Source organism: Oncorhynchus mykiss, chromosome 6, assembly GCF_013265735.2.
Source record: "Oncorhynchus mykiss isolate Arlee chromosome 6, USDA_OmykA_1.1, whole genome shotgun sequence".
NCBI classification, from domain to species: domain Eukaryota; kingdom Metazoa; phylum Chordata; class Actinopteri; order Salmoniformes; family Salmonidae; genus Oncorhynchus; species Oncorhynchus mykiss.
The window spans coordinates 12,415,292-12,440,740 of NC_048570.1; the positions used below are offsets into that span (position 1 = coordinate 12,415,292).

A 25,449-nucleotide genomic window follows, 5' to 3' on the forward strand; every position below is an offset into this window, starting at 1 on the left:
GCTGGGTGCTTTTTGGGTGTTAGTGTCTCTTGCTGGCATTGCAGTAGAGTTTGACTTAGATGACCCATGACCAACACACCGTTAGACATTGAAGGTGAAACACATCCGGTCAGTATAATTAGGTGAGGGAGATGAGTGGAAATCTGATCTAGTGAGTTAGACAATACAACAACCTGAATAAGATGGGACTGGTGATTTTCAACCAGAAGGATGTGACTGGTTACAAAGGGAGACAATGTATGGTGAGGGAATGTATGGCAATATGTGTGTGGCTATTCCATGAACACTGTACTGTATGTAGTGTGTGTACAGTGTATGTGTGTGTGTGTGTGTTCACTGTGTGTGTGTGTGTGTGTATGCTTCTCACCAGCATGCGGTAGAGTACGGTGATGTTGGTGGCCGTGCTGGCCTCTCTGTACACCTGCAGACTGAGGTGGGTGGTCTTGAGGTGGGCTACAGGCAGTCTGGACCCAACTGCAAAGTAGACCAGCCCCAGCGGGTCATCGCTCTCCAGCAGGGTGATGTTGGCAAAGCGGGAACTTTCATTGATGGCAGCACCAACACCCACCTGGTAGATCTCAACCAGGAACCAGGCCTGGTACTCGGGTTCCTATGGCAATACACAGACAGAGGGAGTTAAGGAACGTCTAACTGGTTATAGATGGAAATACATAACAGAGGAGAAAAGGAAGAAGAAAAGAAAAATAGAATGTGAACATGGATTTATGGGCTTCCCCAGCCATAAGATTATAGTACTGTTAAACATGGGATTATGGGTTTCCCCAGCCATAAGATTATAGTACTGTTAAACATGGGATTATGGGCTTCCCCAGCCATAAGATTATAGTACTGTTAAACATGGGATTATGGGCTTCCCCAGCCATAAGATTATAGTACTGTTAAACATGGGATTATGGGCTTCCCCAGCCATAAGATTATAGTACTGTTAAACATGGGATTATGGGCTTCCCCAGCCATAAGATTATAGTACTGTTAAACATGGGATTATGGGCTTCCCCAGCCATAAGATTATAGTACTGTTAAACATGGGATTATGGGCTTCCCCAGCCATAAGATTATAGTACTGTTAAACATGGGATTATGGGCTTCCCCAGCCATAAGATTATAGTACTGTTAAACATGGGATTATGGGTTTCCAGGTCATAAAATTACAGTACTGTTAAACATGGGATTATGGGCTTCCAGGCCATAAAATTACAGTACTGTTAAACATGGGATTATGGGCTTCCAGGTCATAAAATTACAGTACTGTTAAACATGGGATTATGGGCTTCCAGGCCATAAAATTACAGTACTGTTAAACATGGGATTAGGGGCTTCCCCAGCCATAAAATGACTGTATTGTTGAACATGGGATTATGGGCTTCCCCAGCCATAAAATTACTGTACAGTACAAGCAATGTTTATAAAATGAGTTATAGAATTGAGCCCCAGGACCAGTCCTGCAGCCTTCAACAATCTGGGACTTTTGTCTCTCCTCTCCAGGTCTGAGGACTGTGTCATAACAGCAGGGAAGTAGGAGGGGAGGAAGCACAGCAGACAGACAGCACTCAATCGGAGGAGGTGTGCCCTAAAATAGCCCTCACACACAGACACATAGCAGGACAGGATGTGGGCTGGGTGAGCTGCCTGGTCAGACCACCCAAAAAATAAAATATATGTTTTATTGTTACATACACTGGATAGGCGCAGTGAAATGTGTTGTTTTACAGGGTCAGTCATTGTCAACTTGGGTATTCAAACCAGTGACCTTTCAGATACTGGCCCAACGCTCTAACAACTAGGCTACTTGCTGACCAAGGAGAGGAGAGGAGAGGAGAGGAGAGGAGAGGAGAGGAGGGTGTGATTACGCCACAGGACCTTCCTGCCCTGCTCCTGTGACCCTATATTGACCTCGATGCCACTCACAGCCCAATCTCTCCACTAACGTCCACATTAATACACAGCCAGAGCCTCTGACACTACAGCAGAAAGAAATGTGGACAAACAAAAGAGATGTGTGGTCTGCCAGAGTCAGAGCTTCAGTATTAGGACATCTAGGGACAGAGCTTCAGGATTAGGACATCCAGGGACAGAGCTTCAGGATTAGGACATCCAGGGAGAGAGCTTCAGTATTAGGACATCTAGGGACAGAGCTTCAGGATTAGGACATCCAGGGAGAGAGCTTCAGTATTAGGACATCTAGGGACAGAGCTTCAGGATTAGGACATCCAGGGAGAGAGCTTCAGTATTAGGACATCCAGGGACAGAGCTTCAGGATTAGGACATCCAGGGACAGAGCTTCAGTATTAGGACATCCAGGGAGAGAGCTTCAGTATTAGGACATCTAGGGAAAGAGCTTCAGTATTAGGACATCCAGGGAAAGAGCTTCAGGATTAGGACATCTAGGGAGAGAGCTTCAGTATTAGGACATCTAGGGAGAGAGCTTCAGTATTAGGACATCCAGGGAGAGAGCTTCAGTATTAGGACATCCAGGGAAAGAGCTTCAGTATTAGGACATCCTGCTTGTTCCTTCAAGTCAGTGCTCCAAACAGAGAGGATTTGCTGACAGTTTTAAAGTACTGTGACATGTGTCTATTCTGGTACCACCCTGACCTACATTTTATTTTATTTAACCAAGCAAATCAGTTAAGAACAAATTGTTATTTTACAATGACAGCCTACCCCCGGCCAAACCCTCCTCTAACCCAGGGAGAGATACTAGAGATACAAGCTCTAGTACTACCTGGGACTCACCTGGTCCTGCCGGACCTCCATGCTGAAGACACAGAGGACCTGTCCTCTCCTGCAAAGCACTTTGCCTGAGGTCTGCCACAGCTCCCGTGTCAGGTTCACTCCGTTGTTGACCAGGGATGGCCCCTCCCTGCTGAACGTGGCCCGCCACTTCACCTCAACGTCCTCAAAGGCCCTGTGTGGGGGAAGCAGACCTGTCACACAAACACACACGCAGCGCCCCCCAGTGGCTGGGGGTGATCATTGCAGCTTTCAGGTGATATGGGAACAGGGTCGATATGGAGGAAATGACCTACCTGTTTTGTTGTCTCTGCAAGTAAAGTAGGGCTGTTCTGTTTACTTCTGAGTCCTCGTCCAGACCCTGACCCAGCAGAGAACTCACACTGAAACCCACTATCCCGTTATGGAAATCACTCCCTGAGAGAAAGTGGAGGGAGGGAGTGGGAAGAAAGAGAGAGACAGAGACAGAGACAGAGACAGACAGAGAGAGAGACAGAGAGAGAGACAGAGAGAGAGACAGAGAAAGAAGGAGAGACAGAGACAGAAAGAAGGAGAGACAGAGAGAGAGACAGAGAGAGAGACAGAGAAAGAAGGAGAGAGAGAGAGAGACAGAGACACAGAGAGAGAGAGAGAGAGAGAGAGAGAGAGAGAGAGAGAGAGAGAGAGAGAGAGAAAGAAGGAGAGAGAGAGAGAGAGAGAGAGAGAGAGAGAGAGAGAGAGAGAGAGAGAGAGAGAAAGAAGGAGAGAGAGAGAGAGAGAGAGACAGAGAGAGAGAGAGCGAGAGAGACAGAGAAAGAAGGAGAGAGAGAGAGAGAGAGACAGAGAGAGAGAGACCGAGAAAGAAGGAAAGAGAGATATTGATATAACTTTTTCCATATGTATGCTATTCACTGTATGTACACAGAGCATTCAACAAACCAGCGCATCAAGCTTCCCGATCCTGTTGTAACAGTGCCTTTGATTATATCATCAGTTATCTTCAACTGAACAGTGGAATAGATTTCACATCACTGGATCTGCAATCAGATGCCCAGTGACCGAATTTAGGGATTGAATTGGAAAACAATGACCTAGACAGAGAACACATTGTTCTAGAGAAACTAGAGCATGACATTACCTTGAATTGGCTGACCAATGGGTAGACTGAGGAGCATATGACATGGAGCCCGAGGCAGATATAGCGTTTCAGTATTTACCTAGGATGATGATTTTGGCAAAGGAGCTGAAGCCCTGCTGGTCGGGCCCATCTGCGATCTGCGCACCTCCCTCTGGGTCGCTGAGGTAGATGAAGAACACTTCCTGTCCCTCAGGCTCAGAGTCATCTAGGATGATGAGGCTGACCTCGGCCTCACTCTGCCCCTCCTGCAGTGACACCAGGGCGGACTCCAGCTTGAAGTCTTGCCCCACCAGGGCCAGGGTCTTGTTGGGCTCTGGAGCAAAGGGAAGAGATGGACTCCCAACACTCCCACCTCCATAAGCCTGCACCTTGACCCTCACTGGCCCAGCCAGACTGCTAGACCTATGGACCCTGAGGAGCACTCTCTTCTCCTGCTGGCTCCCTTCCTCCCTGTCCTCTGTTGTCTCAACCAGTCCCGGCCCGATGCTCAGCACCCCCACCGTGACATCGCTGGCCAGGATGGTAACGGTGGCCACGCTGTGTTGTGGGATGAGATGGGGCCGGGGTTCACCCGATTGGGGGTCACCACCACCGCTCAGTACCTGGACGTCTGTCAGGTTGACAAAGAAGGTTTCGTCTGGCTCCAAGAGCGCGTCATCCAGAACGGACAGCCGGAGCAAGGCGGAGGTCTGGCGAGGTGAGTCAAAGAACAGCTCTCCATCCCGCACTCCAGCGAAGTCCTGTCCTGCCAGGGCACTGCCCGACACCGTCTGGTAAGACAGGCGGGTACGGTTGCTACGAAAACCATAGAGCCGCTGGACGTAGAGGGTGATGGTCTGCACGTCCTCCTTGATGACCAGCTGGCGGGAGTCCGGTGCGAACTGGTACAGCCCCAGAGGCTCAACCTCTGCCACCGTGAACCCTGACCTGGAGAGGGAAACAGAGAGTAGCATCACACCATGGCTGTTAAACTTTGTAACATTACTGTTACATACAGAATGCCATCTTCAGTCAGCGGGTTCCCAGCCCTATGTCTACAGTGCATAGAAGCGCTATAAGCTTGGCAAGTGAGTCTGTTTACTGTACCGGAGTCTAGCTACCCCAGGAGCAGGGGAGCTGGAGCCGGCTGCAGTGAGGTGGAGGGCGAAGGCCGCTGGCTCAGACACATTAGAGAGGGCCTGGAGGGACACAGCCTGGCTCCTCTCTCCATGGGCCATTGTCACTGAGCCTGAGGAGGAGGACAAACACCCTCAGACCACTCCCTCAGACAAACACCCTCAGACAAACACCCTCAGACAAACACCCTCAGACGACACAGCTCACATCAATTCCTCCTATCTGCGTGGTCATTTTCTAGGGTGTTTGTTGGTGGTGGTGTTTGGAAAGGGAGAGAATTAAATGAGACTGGAGGAGATGATCTGGTGGGTTTACTTAGAGAAAATGAGACCTTCTCAGCCTGTTCACATTCCCTCCTTCGGTTAGAGAGAGAGAGAGAGGGAAAATTAACCAATAGGGAGAGACCTGGACATTTTAGATCCACACCAAACCTCTTCTAAAGCTCACAGTGGTCAGTTTCCCTCGGAGCTCACAGTGGTCAGTTTCCTCTGAGCTCACAGTGGTCAGTTTCCCTCGGAGCTCACAGTGGTCAGTTTCCCTCGGAGCTCACAGTGGTCAGTTTCCCTCGGAGCTCACAGTGGTCAGTTTCCCTCGGAGCTCACAGTGGTCAGTTTCCCTCGGAGCTCACAGTGGTCAGTTTCCCTCTGAGCTCACAGTGGTCAGTTTCCCTCTGAGCTCACAGTGGTCAGTTTCCCTCTGAGCTCACAGTGGTCAGTTTCCCTCGGAGCTCACAGTGGTCAGTTTCCCTCGGAGCTCACAGTGGTCAGTTTCCCTCGGAGCTCACAGTGGTCAGTTTCCCTCGGAGCTCACAGTGGTCAGTTTCCCTCGGAGCTCACAGTGGTCAGTTTCCCTCGGAGCTCACAGTGGTCAGTTTCCCTCGGAGCTCACAGTGGTCAGTTTCCCTCGGAGCTCACAGTGGTCAGTTTCCCTCGGAGCTCACAGTGGTCAGTTTCCCTCGGAGCTCACAGTGGTCAGTTTCCCTCGGAGCTCACAGTGGTCAGTTTCCCTCGGAGCTCACAGTGGTCAGTTTCCCTCGGAGCTCACAGTGGTCAGTTTCCCTCGGAGCTCACAGTGGTCAGTTTCCCTCGGAGCTCACAGTGGTCAGTTTCCCTCGGAGCTCACAGTGGTCAGTTTCCCTCGGAGCTCACAGTGGTCAGTTTCCCTCTGAGCTCACAGTGGTCAGTTTCCCTCTGAGCTCACAGTGGTCAGTTTCCCTCTGAGCTCACAGTGGTCAGTTTCCCTCTGAGCTCACAGTGGTCAGTTTCCCTCTGAGCTCTCAGTGGTCAGTTTCCCTCTGAGCTCTCAGTGGTCAGTTTCCCTCTGAGCTCTCAGTGGTCAGTTTCCCTCTGAGCTCTCAGTGGTCAGTTTCCCTCTGAGCTCTCAGTGGTCAGTTTCCCTCTGAGCTCACAGTGGTCAGTTTCCCTCTGAGCTCACAGTGGTCAGTTTCCCTCGGAGCTCACAGTGGTCAGTTTCCCTCGGAGCTCACAGTGGTCAGTTTCCCTCGGAGCTCACAGTGGTCAGTTTCCCTCGGAGCTCACAGTGGTCAGTTTCCCTCGGAGCTCACAGTGGTCAGTTTCCCTCGGAGCTCACAGTGGTCAGTTTCCCTCGGAGCTCACAGTGGTCAGTTTCCCTCGGAGCTCACAGTGGTCAGTTTCCCTCGGAGCTCACAGTGGTCAGTTTCCCTCGGAGCTCACAGTGGTCAGTTTCCCTCGGAGCTCACAGTGGTCAGTTTCCCTCGGAGCTCACAGTGGTCAGTTTCCCTCGGAGCTCACAGTGGTCAGTTTCCCTCGGAGCTCACAGTGGTCAGTTTCCCTCGGAGCTCACAGTGGTCAGTTTCCCTCGGAGCTCACAGTGGTCAGTTTCCCTCGGAGCTCACAGTGGTCAGTTTCCCTCTGAGCTCACAGTGGTCAGTTTCCCTCTGAGCTCACAGTGGTCAGTTTCCCTCTGAGCTCACAGTGGTCAGTTTCCCTCTGAGCTCACAGTGGTCAGTTTCCCTCTGAGGTCCTTACCTGAGCTGGGGGTGATGACTCCAGGCCTGAATCCTAACGGAGCCTGTCCAGGGGGGTACCCTGCGCTCCACTCCACCCTCACCGCTCCAAATAACCCAGTCCTGTACACCAGCGCCTCACACACACCCGTCTCCACACTGGAGACCTGCAACGCCAACGAGACAAAGCCCACCTACACACACACACACACACACACACACACACACAGGAGGAATAGGGAAAGATGTGACACAACAGTTCCATTAAAGCCAAGTACAGATCTAACAACCTGTGAGACGAAGCAAAACTACATAGTATTAGAATGTTGTGTTGAAGAACGTCTGACTAAAGACGGATCAAAAGGACAAGATGAGTGTTGGAGACCATTTCCACGGTAACGGTGCCTCTGTAGAATGAGGTGATGCCATCATGAGTGTCCACAGCCCTGTGTACCGCTGTAATGCTTTTATAATAATGTCTGTTAGCAGAAGAGGTGGTAGTGGTGGCTAGCTAGGTCAAAATGCTAAGTCTATTTCGTGGTCAGCACCAAGCTGGTCAACTGACTTTGAAAGGCTCATGTAACATGTACTTCTTCTAAGGTCATGACTGAGAGAGGTTGTGTGTTCACAGGGAGGTGCTACCAACCGCAGAGCAGTAATTCAGTTACATACAGAGCATCCTCCCATCCGTCTTTCCAATGTAGTGGGAGTGGAGATGGGTTTCAAAAAGGGTGTAACTACGCCTCCTAGTGGCTAACAGGGGAGCCACACATGCAGCACTTACATCTTCCTCGTTGGGACAATGGTAAGCTACAGAGTCAAGTTTCCCTATATATACAGGTCTGGGATCAGCTTCCCACAACCTAATCCTAGCCATAACCATTAATGCAAAACTGAACCAAGATCAGCATTTAGGTGCAACTTCACCTTACTCCATAAAGTTCTTAACTGATACCTCAGCGCTGGCTGCTTCCTCTGGGACGGTCACTATGGCGACCCTGGCCTCCAGTAGGAGGCGAGGTGGGGAGCTGAAGAGAGGTCCCAGGAGGCGCACGTCTGTAAGCTCCAAAGTAAAGTTCACACCCACTGAGAGAAACACCTAGAAGAGAGAGAAAACTTTCAGCCTGGTAACCAGGACTACAGAGGCAGGGTCAGTGACACAGCACTAGAAGACAGAGAGAGAGAGATATTCAGCCTGGTAACCAGGACGACAGAGGCAGGGTCAGTGACACAGCACTAGAAGACAGAGAGAGAGAGACATTCAGCCTGGTAACCAGGACAACAGAGGAAGGGTCAGTGACACAGCACTAGAAGACAGAGAGAGAGACATTCAGCCTGGTAACCAGGACTACAGAGGCAAGGTCAGTGACACAGCACTAGAGGACAGAGAGAGAGACATTCAGCCTGGTAACCAGGACAACAGAGGCAGGGTCAGTGACACAGCACTAGAGGACAGAGAGAGAGACACATTCAGCCTGGTAACCAGGACAACAGAGGCAAGGTCAGTGACACAGCACTAGAGGACAGAGAGAGAGAGACATTCAGCCTGGTAACCAGGACAACAGAGGCAGGGTCAGTGGAGTACTGGAGACAAGTTTGGTTTGATAAAATGGCCTTATTAGGGAGGTTATGGAAAGCTATGAAAAACTATACAGATTCAATGTTATCTTCATAAATTGCCAGAAAATGTATGAGTATATTCATAGCACGAGTGCATGATCCCCCATTGATGCATCAAAATCATATAAAACCATGGCAACCCTGGTCTTGAGTATATCTTTGAGTCCTCTCTTACCTGAGTACTGATTGGCACTGAGTCAGAGGCTGAATCCTCTCCATGCTTGATCAGGACTCTCCCCACAGCCGCCCCCCCTAGCAGCTCCTGTCCATTCAGCCCAGGCCCAGTACTGATCCGGTAGCCCACACTGGCGTTGCCGAAGGCCCCAGCCTGGCGCGTCACGTTCAGGGCCAGGAGTCTGACCAACCCGGCCCCCCTCCCCACGACAACCACCGCCTGCCGCTCCGCCGCCAAGCCGAACACGCCGTGCGGCTCGTCGTTGGCACGCACCCTGAAGAGGGTGGTACTGCGGTTGGTGTTCAGGGTGGCGCCACCCTCCACGGAGCTCAGCCGGAGCAGGTAGAGCTCCTCTAGCTCGGGCACGGCATCAGGTAGAAGAGTGAGGACCACCTCTGCCCCCCCCTGACCATCCAGGATAACCACGGAGCCGTTGAGGGCCGAGAAGTCCCCCGTTGTGTCAGAGTCACTCAGGATCTGCCAGTGCACCTGAGAGACACACACACACACACATCTATAACATACCTGTAAATTGGCTGTATATTTTATCGGACAGACAGTGTAATGAACTCGGTTCATACAGTCTCCCAGCAAACCTCAGTTAAAGGGACACACTCAAATCCGGAGCATTGCCCTTAAAGCCATATTCTGTCTGCAACAGTATGAAGTCACCCTCGAGGTGGTCGTACCGTGACGTTGCCCATGACACCGTGTCTGCGCGTGATGAGCAGGGAGATGTTGAGCGGCCCCTCGCCGGATGTGGGCTCACTGTACACACGCTCTCTAAGGTCCTCCTCTGTCAACTCAACTATACCATTAGGGTCTCCAAACTTCTCAATCTGAGGCACACACACACACACACACACCAAACCAAGAGAAAACCACATGTTGTCGCCACGATTCAGAGAATATTAATATCAATAAGAGCCTGTGAAGTAATTTCAATATAATGCTTTTAATACAACTGGGGTTCGTATTAATATTGAGATGTTACTCATTGGGACTGTGATGTACCTTGAGTGTGACAGAGCCAGCTCGGGGGTCAATGTCCATGTCACCTGAGAGGAGTTGAAGCACGACCACAAAGGTCTCCGCCACCTCCACCTCCGCATGGGGTAGAATCCTCAGATCAATGGTGCGCAATCCCCCCTCCCCGTCTCTGAAATGGAATGATCCGTTCACAGGATCTCCAATGTCTGTGTTTACGGGTGGCAAGACCTCTTTGGTGTTGGGACCCAGAATGATCCATGTTATCTGAGGAAAGGAGATCAATGATTCCGATTGGCTGGTATGCATCACTCTCATGCTGGCAAAGACAAGAAGACTAGATTCATATTACTGCCAAATATATTCGGACCAATCGTTCCCTTATGAAAAATACAGAATCAAGACATTACCGTTGCATAGTCTAACAGGTATGGCAGTGTGATTAAGTTTAGCATGAGTGATGGTTATCTGGCAGATAAATGGTGACAGTGAACAAGCTCTTGTACCTCTGTCAGAGAGACAGAACATGGCAGTTAGACACTAGTGGCCGATTCCGCAAACACAAATTCACCTGTCCTCTGGACTAAAAAAACACTTTCACTGGAGATTCTCTATCGAGCGTTCTTTTTAGTCTGTGTCTGGGAAACCGTCCCGAAGGTGACTGAGGCTACAGACCTAACAAGAGGGAGACAGAGTGAGGGGGAGTGTCCCAGTAGGCTTACCGTAGCGTTGCCTACAAACCCCCCCGCCCTCTCCAGGTGCAGGCTGAACTTCAGGGTACTGTTGGGGTTCACCAAGGTGATCACACTCGCGTTTAGGAAACGGACCACGCCATTGGGCGAGTCGCTCTTGGCGATGGTAACCCTGGCAATCAGATGAGTACCCAGTATGGCTCCGCCCGTGGCACCTGACAGCTGGATCTCAAACGTCTCGGCGTCCTCCCTGGGAGAAGAGTTATGACTGCATTACTGCTCTTTCATGTTCACATCCATATTCTAATAGAATGTCCTAGACTTCAGATATACCAAATCTCATAGGAATAACATGATCACAAAATGTGCAGCAATACCACAATCAAATAATGAAACGTTGTTTCGTGGCTGGGAGAGGAAACATTTTAAAGGTGATCTGTGGAGAGACAGAGACAGAGAGGGAGACCGAGAGGGAGACCGAGAGGGAGACCGAGAGGGAGACCGAGAGGGAGACCGAGAGGGAGACCGAGAGGGAGACAGAGAGGGAGACAGAGAGGGAGACAGAGAGGGAGACAGATTTACCTGTCCTGGTCGTCTATAATGGACACGTTGATGTGACTGGTGTTGTGGCCATGGAGGAAGGTGAGCGAGCCGTTGCCCAGGATATAGTCCAGACCGGCCCTGGCAGTCAGACCCCTAGAGGTGTACTCTGCTGTGACCAGGCCGTAGTAACCCACCCTCCTCACCACCGGGATGGACGCACTGCCCACATCCTCCTCCACTGGAGAGAGACGAGAGGAGGATCAAATACAATCAGTGCATCCCAAATGGCACCTATGGGGCTCTGGTCAAAAGTAGTACACTATGTAGAGAATAGGGTGCTATTATGGACGGGGACAAATGTACACTTTAATACTGTATTGTAATACTCCTTTCATATTGCATTCATACAATCACCACTCTCAGAATCCCTCTATTTTAATAAGGTCCATTACATATTAAGAGGATGAAATTACATTTGCTAAAGTGATGCCTGATACTAATAGCTATGTTGAATAGTGTCAACGTGTGTGTGTGTGTGTGTGTGTGTGTGTGTGTGTGTGTGTGTGTGTGTGTGTGTGTGTATTAGAGGCTGACCTGTGATGTTGACATAGTCAGGGAGGAACTCCAGAACGCCCTCTGAGTTGTCACTCTTCTGGATGACGATCATGACGGAGGAAACATTGCCGATGGCTGGAGGCTGGTCTCGTTGCAGGCCGTGCTCCCTCACACTGAAGTCCACATTACTGACCACAGGAGGGGGACAGAGGTCAGAGACAACACCACTCCGTCTCACACCCAGTGATGTAAAGGTAAAAATAAATAGATGGACAACACTGATCTCCGTTTGTGGTGAAAGGTGGGTGAACGTTCAAACTAAATAAAAAGGTAGGTAAAACAGCATTAATCTGCGTTTACCTTCAACTCTACCACAGCTCACACCACAGAGACCCACACCTTCCACCTCACTTACAGTGAAATCCACATTTCTGACCATGGCATTTTGATCACTAACCAGGTTTGGGATTCTCCTCCCACACCTAAACCCCACATCAGCAGCTCAGGGTAGAAGTTGTCCTTAGCAACAGATCTAGGATCAGCTTTCCCTCTTCAACCCCCCTAACCTTAACTGGAGGACAGGAAGCACAGAAATGCCTCTAGATCACTGTCCAGGGTCTAACTACCTGTCATTGAGGAGCTCCACTGTGGTGATGTTGAGGTAGAACTCCTCAGGTCCCTCTGGGAGGTCGTCGTCATGGATGCTCAGTGTGACCCCACGCGTAGTCTGACCTGGGCCAAACAGAAGCCTACCCGAGGCACTGGTGAAGTCCACTCCACTGACCGCTACACTGCCTGCTGTCTGGTAGGTTACCCACACACTCCCAAACCTGCCCATGGAGCGCACCACTGTTACATTGACCTGGGGGAGAAGAGAAGGTGGAGGAGGAGGGGGCAAAAATAGGCAGTCATATCATCATATGATGACTCTTGACTAAAACACAGTGTCACGTGCCTCTCCTTGTTCGGGCTGCGTTCGGCGGTCGCCGTCACCGGTCTTCTAGCCATCGCCGATCCACCTTTCATTTTCCATTTGTTTTGTCTCATCTTCCTACACACTTGGTTTCAATACCATCATTACATGTTGTGTATTTAACCCTCTGTTCCCCCCATGTCCTTGTCCGGAATTGTTTTTTGTGGTGCTTGTGCACGTTATGCTGGTGTGTACGGGTTTTGTCTGGTATTGTTTTTTGTGGTGCTTGTGCACGTTATACTGGTGTGTACGGGTTTTGTCTGGTATTGTTTTTTGTGGTGCTTATGCACGTTATGCTGGTGTGTACGGGTTTTGTCTGGTATTGTTTTTTGTGGTGCTTGTGCACGTTATGCTGGTGTGTACGGGTTTTGTTTACCCATTGATTTATTGTTCTGTTTACAGTGGTTTTGTTTATTAAACTGCGCCGTTGTAAATCAGTTTTTTGCTCTCCTGCGCCTGACTTCTCTGCCGCCAGTACACACCCCCTACACACAGTTAAATAACTTAAGTTACACTTCTGACTATCAACCATTCTATTGCTCCCTCAGCCCACCCTCCCTCTGATAGGACAGGTCAGACCATTCCCAGGCTCTGATAGGGCTGGTCAGACCGTTCCCAGGCTCTGATAGGGCAGTTCTAACCAGTTAGACATCCTCTAGTGAGTTTCAACAATGTGGTTGTTTAAGATCATGGCCCAAGACTGCCCAGGCGCACTCACCTTGCCCTCCTCCTCAGAGGCCCTGATGAGGCCTTGGACAAAGGAGAACAGGCCGTGGGGAAGATCACTGGCTGCCATGGTGACCGTGGCCCTCTGGGCCAAGGGGCTGATCCCTGCCCCGGGCGTGACTGAGGTCAGGGTCAGCTGGTACACACGCCGCTCCTCTGCTGTGTCATCATCCAGCACCTGAAATTACAACAACAACAAACACCACTCCCTTCAGCCTGTGACCCAATATCCATACTTGGACACTGTTGAAAATGCATGTTCAATACAATAGGTTACATCACTTCACTCTAAGTAGCAGTCAAGTATTGATATTGGGACACAGTTTTACAATTTACAATGGGAAATTAATTTTCACTTAACAACAAGATGAGGTATGATAAAACAAGAACATAGTGATGAATATCATTCCATAGTCAGAGAGATTGTCATACTTTGAGGCGTATGGTGGCGGCAGACTGTCTGTCCCTCATGGTCACCACGCCAGACAGCTCCTCAAACTCAGAGGCCACAGCAGGAGTGATGTTCCAGTACACCTGGATCTCTCCAAAGATGCCAGGGCCGCGTACAAGGCTGAGACACACACACACACACACACACACACAATGGTATCATTGCAACATGCATTTGGTCGACATCATATTAACCAAAAGAAGACTTTCTCAACGGCACAACAGAAATATTCTGACCAATGAACATATGTGAGGCTTTCCCATTAGCCAGTGATATGTGTGTGTGTAACTGTCTGTAATTGTACCTGACCAGAGCAGTCCCATTATAGTCTCCCTGAGGTTCTCCGATAAGGATGCTCCTGGAAGCCTCAGCGATGCCCACTATTCCCAGGGCTGCACGGTCTCCCAGGATGGTGATGGTGGCTAACCCTACAGACACACACCAACCCAGGGGACACAGTTCAGTCTAATGCCCTCCTCTGGTGCTCCTTACACACAAGTTGCCTCTAGGCGTAGATCTAGGATCAGCTTACTCTCCCTCAATCCAAACCATAACCATTAGAATTTAAAACGCAGAAACTGACCTCAGATCAGCTTCGAGGGGCAACTTTATCCCTCCCCTCTCCATAGACCAGAGACTGTGTGTATGTTTAAACACAGTGAGGCAGCCAAAGACACTGACCATTAATGGGGTCGATTACAGCACCACTCTTGGCAGCCAGGAGCTGGACAGTGAAGTTCTCTTCTCCCTCCAACACAGCGTCAGCCAGAGCCCGGATCACCAACGTTCTCCAAGACTCTGTCTGAGGTTCACAAAGTCTCCCATCAGTGTCTTCCCTACAAACTGCAGTTTCAACTTCTAAGATAAACTGTACATTTAGCACCAACTATTATTACATTTGGTATCAATTATTACCAAGTAGTTACCTAGTTAGTTCACGTATAGTGTAAAACACTGTTAACTGACCTGCTATCATCTTCCCTAGCCACGCCCCCTACTGACCTCATTGAAGACCAGTGTTCCGTTGAGAGGTGAAAGGTCATCCCGGGCAGTGTCCTCCAGGCGCCACATCAGTGTCACCGCCCCCTCGCCTTCTGCACTTCGCACCACCGTCAGCGTTGCCATGGCAGCCGGGTCACTAGTGAACTCTGGCTCGCTGATAGTGAACTAGAAGGAGATTTGTTTACTCAGCATAATAATGGTTTACAATAAGGTTATATTGGATTGGAAAATACAATCTCCTCCATTCTCTGTAGGGCAACTTGTTGGGTGACAATGAGTTGTGACTCACAGTCTTCTCCTGGAAACCGAAGCTGCCCAGCGGTGAATCGTTGGGTGGGATGGTGACGGTCACAGAGATCTCCACCCCCAGCCTGGCTCCACCAATAACACGCATTAGAGTCACACTGAAGTGCTCCACAGACTCCACCTCCGTGTCATCCACGATGCTGATGTCTATAATGGCCTGTCCCTGCAAACAGAACTTATCCTTATCCTTCATAGAAGCTCAACTAGACTTAGTGGATCGAAGTTACATAGGTGACATAACTTAACTATGTGATCTAACAGGAGAAACTCTCTAACCATAGTTGTAATCAAATCACCTGTCCATCTTGAAAGGTGATATTCCCAGAAGAGGGAGTGAAGTCATTGAGACTGGTAGTGATTGGCCGAGCCTCCCAGTACACCACCACTCTCCCAGTCCTGCCAGCCAATCGCACCACTGCTAGATGGAGGACGTTTCTGGGCGGAGCCACCTCATAGGCCAGCAACCCTCCAGACTCTTCCTAAGAATTAGACACAGAAACAGAGTTGGAGCATTAAAATGCCCATTTGTACCATAGGGTTAACATACCCATTTGTACCATAGGGTTAACATACCCATTTGTACCATAGGGTTAACATACCCATTTGTACCATAGGGTTAACATACCCATTTGTACCATAGGGTTAACATACCCATTTGTACCATAGGGTTAACATACCCATTTGTACCATAGGGTTAACATACCCATTTGTACCATAGGGTTAACATACCCATTTGTACCATAGGGTTAACATACCCATTTGTACCATAGGGTTAACATACCCATTTGTACCATAGGGTTAACATACCCATTTGTACCATAGGGTTAACATACCCATTTGTACCATAGGGTTAACATACCCATTTGTACCATAGGGTTAACATACCCATTTGTACCATAGGGTTAACATACCCATTTGTACCATAGGGTTAACATACCCATTTGTACCATAGGGTTAACATACCCATTTGTACCATAGGGTTAACATACCCATTTGTACCATAGGGTTAACATACCCATTTGTACCATAGGGTTAACATACCCATTTATACCATAGGGTTAACATACCCATTTGTACCATAGGGTTAACATACCCATTTGTACCATAGGGTTAACATACCCATTTGTACCATAGGGTTAACATACCCCTTTGTACCATAGGGTTAACATACCAATTTGTACCATAGGGTTAACATACCCATTTGTACCATAGGGTTAACATACCTATTGGTATTCATTCACTCATTGGTCAGAGCTTTCAGATAATCTCTAAACCTTAGAGCACCATATAGTTACTGTTGTAAGATGTTGTGACATACTTCAGAAAGGAATGGAGTGTTCTATTCATGGAGAATAAAGGAATGGAGTGTTCTATTCAAGGAGAATAAAGGAATGGAGTGTTCTATTCAAGGAGAATAAAGGAATGGAGTGTTCTATTCAAGGAGAATAAAGGAATGGAGTGTTCTATTCAAGGAGAATAAAGGAATGGAGTGTTCTATTCAATGAGAATAAAGGAATGGAGTGTTCTATTCAAGGAGAATAAAGGAATGGAGTGTTTCATTCAATGAGAATAAAGGAATGGAGTGTTCTATTCAAGGAGAATAAAGGAATGGAGTGTTCTATTCAAGGAGAATAAAGGAATGGAGTGTTTCATTCAAGGAGAATAAAGGAATGGAGTGTTTCATTCAAGGAGAATAAAGGAATGGAGTGTTCTATTCAAGGATAATTGTGTAGCATATGGGTAGAGGTAGTAGTGTAAGGTATTACCTGGGAGACGTTGAACTGCAGGACCCCCCGTGGGTCATCGTTCTCCTGGATGGTGACTTCAGCCACCTCCATGCCAGGCCTCTTCACACTGGGCTGGGCCGCCCCCGTCAACCCCCCCACTAGTTCCACGCCTGTGATGTTCACCAGGAAACTTTCAGCCAGCTCCGGAGCCTCATCCTGGTTGATACATACACACACAGCCCTCAGTTCTGGAGGACCTGACCAACGCTGTGGGGTATGGTTGCCTGCTATATTAGGAGCAAAGAAAACCCAACCCACAGACAGGAACTACTGATCTTTCCCATGTTCCACTTCTAAAGAGCCTTTATTCCCCAATCAACCTTAAAGAATGTTGGCAGTTTCAGAGCACATAGAAACCCGGTCCATGTTTTTCAAAACTTCCTCTCCGTCTAAACAAAACACAAAAGTAGTTACCATTAAAATGGCCACTCAACACTGCAATTTACTAGGAATGGATCTATTCCGATGGGAAATAAGTAGTGGGTTTCCTCCGTGGCAGACCCAACACTGGTGGTTTTAGACCTAGTATGGACCTAAGCTGTAGGCAGAAAGCAGCCAGAATAGGCAGAAAGCAACCAGAACAGGCAGAAATCAACCAGAACAGGCAGAAATCAGCCAGAACAGGCAGCCAGAAGAGGCAAAAAGCAGCCAGAACAGAGCCAGAACAGACAGAAATCTGCCAGAACAGGAAGAAAGCAGCCAGAACAGGCAGAAAGCCACAGTGTCTGCTGAACCAATCTAGATTTACACTGCTGGGGTGGAAGAGGAGAAGGAGAGGAGGAGGGTCCGGTCCCCAGTCATCCCAAGATGAGTCTTGGAGATGGTTTGTCCATAAAGTAATATTCTATCATTTTCTATTCTATTCTACTATATTCTATGCGTACCGGTAGTATGGTGATGGTGATGAGGGCAAGGGTGGCATTCTCCTTCATGATGACGGTGCCCTCCCGGGGTGTGTAGTCCTGTGGGGCGCTGGCCTGGTTGGAGGGTGGCTTGGATAGGGCTGGTCCTGTCTGGTAGTGCACTGCCACCTCCCCAGAAGCCTCCTGCTCCCTCACAATGGTCAGGGTGACATTAGTGGGACTCTCTTGGGTGAAAAGCAGAGACAAACATGTACAAGGAACATTAGACAACTTACCTAAAACGTATAGCCTGAACAAGGACAGAAACAGATTGGATAATGTGTAGTAGTGAATCACACCAACATCATAGTGCCTGTCAAATCAAGTAATGATCGCTCATGACAACCTACTTTACACAAGTAACCAAACACTTCAGTAGCTTTAAAAATTTACATTTTTCAAATAGGGTTTATTTTTAACTATACACATTAGAAATGATTTTTCCACTGTATAAATAAATGTATAACAATGCAAACAGCTGGCTTCTTACTCTGAGGCTCCTGTGTGAGGAGGTACTGGGAGTCCAGGTGCCAGCCTATCAACCCGTAGGGTGAGCCGTTGGGCAAGATGGTGAGGAGGGCCTGTGCTCTCTGGGGGTCAATCAGCGCTCCACTGGAGTGCTGGTCTAGGCCCACTGTGGTGACATCCAGCAGGGTGATGGTGACCCTCTCCTTCAGCTCAGGGATGCTATCTGCTAGCACGGTCAGATTGATGGTAGCCACCACCTGGCCCTGGGAAAATGTCACCTGAGAAACACGGTAGAGGACAACAGGGTGGATGTCTGTTCCTCTGTAGCTCAGCCAATCCAGGAAGTTAATTTGCAACCAATGAACTAAACTAGAAATGGCACATCAGTTGTTTGATTTCTCTTCTATTTCTCTATATCTAACACATGGAAGTTAGCCATGAGAGAGAGAGAGGTGGAAAGAGAGAGACTCACCACTCCTGACGTGGGAAAGATATCTTCCAGACTGCCGTTGGCTGCCCAGTGGATGGTCAGTCTCCTGAAGGTCCCTCTCCTCCTCTCAACACTCAGAGAGACAGGGTTGCCCTTCGTCAACTCCTCCACTTCCACAGATAGAGAGCCCTGGAGAGACAGCATCAATGTCAATATGCACTGTAATATCATAAAGATTTTTACCATTCAACTGTATTGGAAAATAAAATATGAGCATAGAGCGTTAGCACTATAAATGTATGTATGTATAGAAATAGAAATGCAAGCAACAGAAACCTACTAGGAAATTGACAGTGAATCAGAGTTAAACAACAGAAAGTACCTGTGTGAAGCCTATGACTCCATGGGCGTCATCATTGGCTGGAATAAGCACGGTCACCTGACCACCAAAGCCAATCTCAGCACCTCCCTTGGGATTCTTCAGGACCACCCGGAACTGTTCGTCCTCCTCTGGGACATCGTCGTTGACGACGTTCACCGCAATCTCCAACTCCTGGTCACCGGGCACAAAACGCAACTCGCCATAGCTGAGAGTGAAATGCATTACGGTCAGAGAAGACAGCCACTGAAGAATGAACGAAGAACAACAGGCACAAGTGACGATGTAAGTGCCAATTTCCTCAAAGTTTGATCAAACATATGACCAATGCCTCTGTTCTGAATGTAATGGGTTGCCATGGGAACAGCGGGGCACATCTGTACCTGGGTATGAAGTCGGAACGGTTGGAGACAGAGTTGAGCTCATACATAGTGGTGCCTGAGGGCTCGGTGGCTGCTAGGAGGCTCTTAGTGGTGTTGATGTAGGGGAGAGGGAGAGAGAGGAAGTTGGAGGCTGGAGGAGACGTGAGCACCAGGGCAAACAGCGTGATGTCAGACCTCCAGGTGTACAGCGCTGAGCCGTTGCTCCCGGCCAGCAGGAGATGGGCTACGAGACACACAGAGAGACACAGAGAGAGAGAGAGATACAGCGAGAGAGAGAGAGAGAGAGAGAGAGATACAGAGAGAAAGATACAAAGATACAGAGAGAGAGACAGAGAGAGAGAGAGATGATCAAAATCCAGAAAAAAACCCAGAAAAGAGCCGTTAAATACTAAAACCACCTAAAAGGAAGCAATTCCCAAACATTCCATAACAAAGCCATCACCTACAGAGAGATGAACCTGGAGAAGAGTCCCGAAGCAAGCTGGTCCTGGGGATCTGTTCACCAACACAAACAGACCCCACAGAGCCCCAGGACAGCAACTCAATTAGACCCAACCAAATCATGAGAAAACAAAAAGATAATTACTTGACACATTGGAAAGAATCAACAAAAAAACTGAGCAATACTAGAATATTATTTGGCCCTAAACAGAGAGTACAGACTGGCAGAATACCTGACCACTGTGACTGACCCAAACTTAAGGAACGCTTTGATTATGTACAGACTCAGTCAGCAGTGGTTCCTCCTTTAAAACCTCTTAAGTCGACCCACTACTTTTTCGAACATTCTGTTAAAAATCGCGCAACATTTCAGCGTCCTGCTACTCATGCCAGGAATATAGTATATGCATATGATTAGTATGTGTGGATGGAAAACACTCTGAAGTTTCTAAAACTGGTTAAATAATGTCTGTGACTATAACAGAACGTGAACAGCAAGCGAAATCCCAAGAAAAACCTGGTCACAAAAACCACAGAAAAGTATTAATCCGCCAGTCTCTGAATTGTTTATTGCAAGCAAAAATATATAGCCGGGAGCTTGCAGTTCCTACAACTTCCACACGATGTCGCCAAAAACGTCATTTTCGTTGACAAAAATCCTTTGTGTAATGACAAATAGATCCTTCATTTCGTCCAGCATACAGCAAGAGATTTATGGAAGAGAGAGAAAGGACAACGTTTTCTTGAGTAGCCGCTATTGAATACAGATCTCCCAGTGATCAATTTGATCGATTATTAACGTTTACAAATACCTAAAGTTGGGTTACAAAAGTAGGTTGAAGTGTTTTGTCAAAGAATATAGGCAACTTATATAATTTTAAAAAATGACGTTGCGTTTTGGAACGGAGCTTTTTCCTGAACCAGACAGGCTATACAAATGGATATTTTGGGCATACATGGACGGATTTAATCGGGAAAAATACCCAATTGTGATGTTTATGGAACATATAGGAGTGCCAACAAAGAATATCATCAAAGGTAATGAATGTTTTATATTTTATTTCTGCGTTTTGTGTAGCGCCGGCTACGCTAATTCTTTTGTTTACGTCCCCTTCAGGTATTTTGGGGTGTTGCATGCTATCAGATAATAGCTTCTCATGCTTTCGCCGAAAAGCATTTTAAAAATCGGACTTATTGGCTAGATTCACAACGAGTGTAGCTTTAATTCAATACCCTGCATGTGTGTTTTAATGAACGTTTGAGTTTTAACGAGTACATTTAGCATTTAGCGCAGCGCATTTGCATTTCCAGATGTCTAGATGAGACGTCTGCGTCTCAGGTGGGAGTAAGAGGTTGCGAGTTTACGCCGCAGGACATAGAGGTCATTTGTGGTTTAGTACGGTACCCTGCGTCACCACTTCATTGCTCCAGACCAGCACAAGGGGGAGTTACAGCACTGATTATGCTTTGGGTCCTACTGTGTCTCTAACTGACAATGAATGGGCGACATACACCTAAATAGAAACAGATAATTGTTCACGACTGGTTAAGGTTTTTATTATTTTATTTTGTTAGATTATTTTGCTCTTACTGTAGTACTGTAGGCCACTCTCGACCAGTCATGTTGTACAGTGTCAGAGTGGCGCAATGGCCTAATACACTGCATAACAGTGCAAGCTGTGTTGCTACAGATGCTGGTTCAATTGGCCTTGACTGGGAAACCCATGAGACGACAGTAGGTTTTCTCCCTCTAAAAACAGAAATAAATAATTCTAAATGACAAACTGGCTTTATTTACAAATTAGTAACAATGTCTCACCCCATGTTCAAGAATGGCCTTTTCCCTCACTCATTTTACGTCATTTGAAAACAAAGTCATCTCTAAAATATTTAAGGTGCATTGCACTAATAATGGCACTGACAAGGGAAACGTTCCCGCTGTTCTGTTCTTAGTGCCAGTCTGCACATTCAAACTAAAACAATGTAACTAATAATGGTATCTTTATGCTTTCATTAATAAAAGAATGATAAAAATACTCTTTCAACATGCTAATGTTTATTTAGTTATGGATCCATAACGAATTACTATGGGAACAAATATCACTGAATTACAGAAATATCCTCCAATCCTCTTTATGTAATTATTGGCGGAAGCAATAGGATTTGAAGCAATAGCCTACAACTATTTTAGCCCCATTTCGCGGAGCTCTGAGACAAGCATGGGATCAGGTCTTGATAAATCAATGAGATTGTTATGTTCACTTCATCTCCGTTTGGGTATTGGTTAGGCTAGAATAAAAAAAAATAGAGTGCAGAAATGTTGTGCTTTAAGTGTAACCTTTATTTAACTAGACAAGTCAGTTAACAACAAATTATTATTTACAAGGACAGCAGACTCCTTCCTCCCCGTCTGGCAATTGAACCCCTCTAGTACAGCCATTATTGAAAGCCATCAAATGTTTCTCAAAGATGACCTCTGGTGGTTAAACTAGCACTGACTAGCATTAATGGTACCAGTGGTTCACACTTAAATAACATGCCATAGAATTAAGAATAGAATAACATAGCATGCCATAGAACTTCAAAGGACGAACCACTGTAGCCTTGCTATTGAGAAAGGCTGCCGTAGGCAGACCTGGCTCTCAAGAGAATACAGGCTATGTGCACACTGCCCACAAAATGAGGTGGAAACTGAGCTGCACTTTCAACCTCTTGCCAAATGTATGACCATATTAGAGACACATGTTTCCCTCAGACTACACAAACCCACAAAGAATTTAAAACCAAACCCAATTTTGACAAACTCCCATGTATGTTGGGTGAAATATCATCACAGCAGCAAGATTTGTGACCTGTTGCTACAAGAAACAGGCAACTAGTGAAGAACAAACACTATTGTGTGTGTGTGTGTGTACTCACTGATCCCTGAGGGTAGAGTGAAGGGCTGGGCAGAGGCCAGGCCAGGGTGGAGGATAGACTGGCTGTGCTGGGGGAACAGCTGCTGGGAACCCCATACAAACACCTCACAGGAGGAAGAGGAACCTGGGGATAGGAACACACACACAGACGGGCGGACGGACACACACACACACACAGCTTTATGTTAGCCCTCAATTCTTTCATTCACAGGTGGTTCTGTTAGGTATGACACACCCAGCTACTATAAATGACATCCTCTGAGCCTGCCTGTGGTTTTCCATTGGCCTACGACACTGAAAAGTTTCCCCATTGGCCTACTACACTGAGCGGTTTCCCATTGGCCTACTACATTGACAGGCTCTTCCGTTTCAACAGGCTCTTCCGTTACGACGTCCCCCAGACGTCCCCCGTCCTCCTACCATACACTTTTCTGTACATTATGCCTTGAATCTATTCTTTCTCGCCCAGAAATCTGCTCCTTTTACTCTCCGTTCCGAACACACTAGACAACCAGTTCTTATAGGCTTTAGCCGTACCCTTATCCTACTCCTCCCCTGTTCCTCTGGTGATGCCGAGGTTAACCCATGCCCTGCAGCCCCCCAGCACCACTCCCATTCCCCAGGCGCTCTCATTTGTTGACTTCTGTAACCGTAAAAGCCTTGGTTTCATGCATGTTAACATTAGAAGCCTCCTCAAGTTTATTTTATTCACTGCTTTAGCACACTCCACCAACCTAGCCGTGTCTGAATCCTGGCTTAGGAAGGCCACCAAAAATCCAGAAATGTCTAACTATCTATAACATTTTCCGACAAGATAGAACTGCCAAAGGGGGCGGAGTTGCAATCTACTGCAGATATAACCTGCAGAGTTCTGTCTTACTATCCAGGTCTGTGCCCAAACAATTTGAGCTTTTACTTTTAAAAATCCAACTTTCCAGAAACTAGTCTCTCACCGTTGACACTTGTTATAGACCCCCTTCAGCTCCCAGCTGTGCCCTGGACACCATATGTGAATTGATTGCTCCCCATCTATCTTCAGAGTTTGTACTGTTAGGTGACCTAAACTGGGACATGCTTAACACCCCGGCCGTCCTACAATCTAAGCTAGATGCCCTCCATCTCACACAAATGATCAAGAAACCTACCAGAGAAACCCTAAATCCATAACCATGGGCACCCTCTTAGATATCATCCTGATCAACTTGCCCTCTAAATACACTTCTGCTGTCTTCAACCAGGATCTCAGTGATCACTGCCTCATTGCCTGCGTGTGTAATGGGTTGTCGGTCAAATGACCACCCCTCATCACTGTCAAACGCTCCCTAAAACACTTCTACAAGAAGGCCTTTCTAATCGACCTGGCCCAGGTATCCTGGAAGGATATTGACCTAATCCCGTCAGTAGAGGATGCCTGGTTGCTTTTTAAAAGTGCTTTCTTCACTATCTTAAAGAGCATGCCCCATTCAAAAGATGTAGAACTAAGAACAGATATACAGTTGGAAGTTTACATACACCGTAGCCAAATACATTTAAACGCAGTTTTTCACAATTCCTGACATTTAGTCAGAGTAAAAATTCCCTGTCTTAGGTCAGTTAGGATCACCACTTTATTTTAAGAATGTGAAATGTCAGAATAATAGTAGACAGAATTATTTATTTCAGCTTTTATTTCTTTCATCACATTCCCAGTGGAACATACGTTTACATACACTCAATTACTATTTGGTAGCATTGCCTTTAAATTGTTTAACTTGGGTCAAATGTTTCAGGTAGCCTTACACAAGCTTCCCACAATAAGTTGGGTGAATTTTGGCCCATTCCTCCTGACAGAGCTGGTGTAACTGAGTCAGGTTTGTAGGCCTCCTTGCTCACACACGCTTTTTAAGTTCTGCCCACAAATTTTCTATAGGATTGAGGTCAGGGCTTTGTGATGGCCACTCCAATACCTTGACTTTGTTGTCCTTAAGCCATTTTGCCACAACTTTGGAAGTATGCATAGGGTCATTGTCCATTTGGAAGACCCATTTGCGACCAAGCTTTAACTGATGTCTTGAGATGTTGCTTCAATATATCTACATAATTTTCCTGCCTCATGATGCAATCTATTTTGTGAAGTGCACTCGTCCCTCCTACAGCAAAGCACCCCCCACAACATGATGCTGCCACTCCCGTGCTTCACGGTTGGGATGGTGTTCTTTGGCTTGCATGCATCCCCCTTTCTTCAACCAAACATATTGATGGTCATTATGGCCAAACAGTTCTATTTTTGTTTCATCAAACCAGAGGACCTTTTTCCAAAAAGTACGATCTTTGTCCCCATGTGCAGTTGCAAACTGTAGTCTGGCTTTTTATGGCGGTTTTGGAGCAGTGGTTTCTTCCTTGCTGAAGGGCCTTTCAGGTTATGTCGATATAGGACTCATTTTACTGTGGATATAGATACTTGTACCGGTTTCCTCCAGCATCTTCAGAAGGTCCTTTGCTGTTTTTCTGGGATTGATTGCACTTTTCGCACCAAAGTACGTTCAACTCTATGAGACAGAACGCGCCTCCTTCATGAGCGGTATGACAACTGTGTGGTCCCATGGTGTTTATACTTGCGTACTATTGGTCGTACAGATGAACGTGGTACCTTCAGGAGTTTGGAAATTGCTCCCAAGGATGAAACAGACCTGTGGACGTCTACAATTTTTTTTCTGAGTTCTTGGGGGATTTCTTTTGATTTTCCCAAGATGTCAAG

The 25,449-nt window shown here is 47.4% G+C and overlaps 1 protein-coding gene across 1 annotated transcript in view; it reads right to left on the bottom strand.

Moving 5' to 3' along the window:
• The window catches only part of LOC110525279 (adhesion G-protein coupled receptor V1), a 245,182-nt gene that overhangs the window by 105,113 nt on the left and 114,620 nt on the right, over positions 1-25,449 (bottom strand). The window contains exons 50-77 of the mRNA XM_036979421.1: positions 22,714-22,836; positions 19,354-19,576; positions 18,974-19,178; positions 18,634-18,780; positions 18,184-18,439; positions 17,676-17,878; positions 16,771-16,947; positions 15,301-15,483; positions 14,988-15,167; positions 14,699-14,863; positions 14,378-14,498; positions 14,001-14,124; positions 13,678-13,816; positions 13,238-13,423; positions 12,173-12,408; positions 11,586-11,734; positions 11,031-11,229; positions 10,479-10,698; positions 9,784-10,023; positions 9,459-9,608; positions 8,770-9,258; positions 7,930-8,073; positions 6,997-7,168; positions 4,958-5,099; positions 3,951-4,798; positions 3,051-3,171; positions 2,758-2,929; positions 368-610 (exon numbers count right to left, since the gene is read on the bottom strand). Coding sequence (XP_036835316.1) covers positions 368-610; positions 2,758-2,929; positions 3,051-3,171; positions 3,951-4,798; positions 4,958-5,099; positions 6,997-7,168; positions 7,930-8,073; positions 8,770-9,258; positions 9,459-9,608; positions 9,784-10,023; positions 10,479-10,698; positions 11,031-11,229; positions 11,586-11,734; positions 12,173-12,408; positions 13,238-13,423; positions 13,678-13,816; positions 14,001-14,124; positions 14,378-14,498; positions 14,699-14,863; positions 14,988-15,167; positions 15,301-15,483; positions 16,771-16,947; positions 17,676-17,878; positions 18,184-18,439; positions 18,634-18,780; positions 18,974-19,178; positions 19,354-19,576; positions 22,714-22,836 — 5,957 coding nt within the window. The remainder of the gene's footprint in view (positions 1-367; positions 611-2,757; positions 2,930-3,050; positions 3,172-3,950; positions 4,799-4,957; positions 5,100-6,996; positions 7,169-7,929; positions 8,074-8,769; positions 9,259-9,458; positions 9,609-9,783; positions 10,024-10,478; positions 10,699-11,030; positions 11,230-11,585; positions 11,735-12,172; positions 12,409-13,237; positions 13,424-13,677; positions 13,817-14,000; positions 14,125-14,377; positions 14,499-14,698; positions 14,864-14,987; positions 15,168-15,300; positions 15,484-16,770; positions 16,948-17,675; positions 17,879-18,183; positions 18,440-18,633; positions 18,781-18,973; positions 19,179-19,353; positions 19,577-22,713; positions 22,837-25,449) is intronic.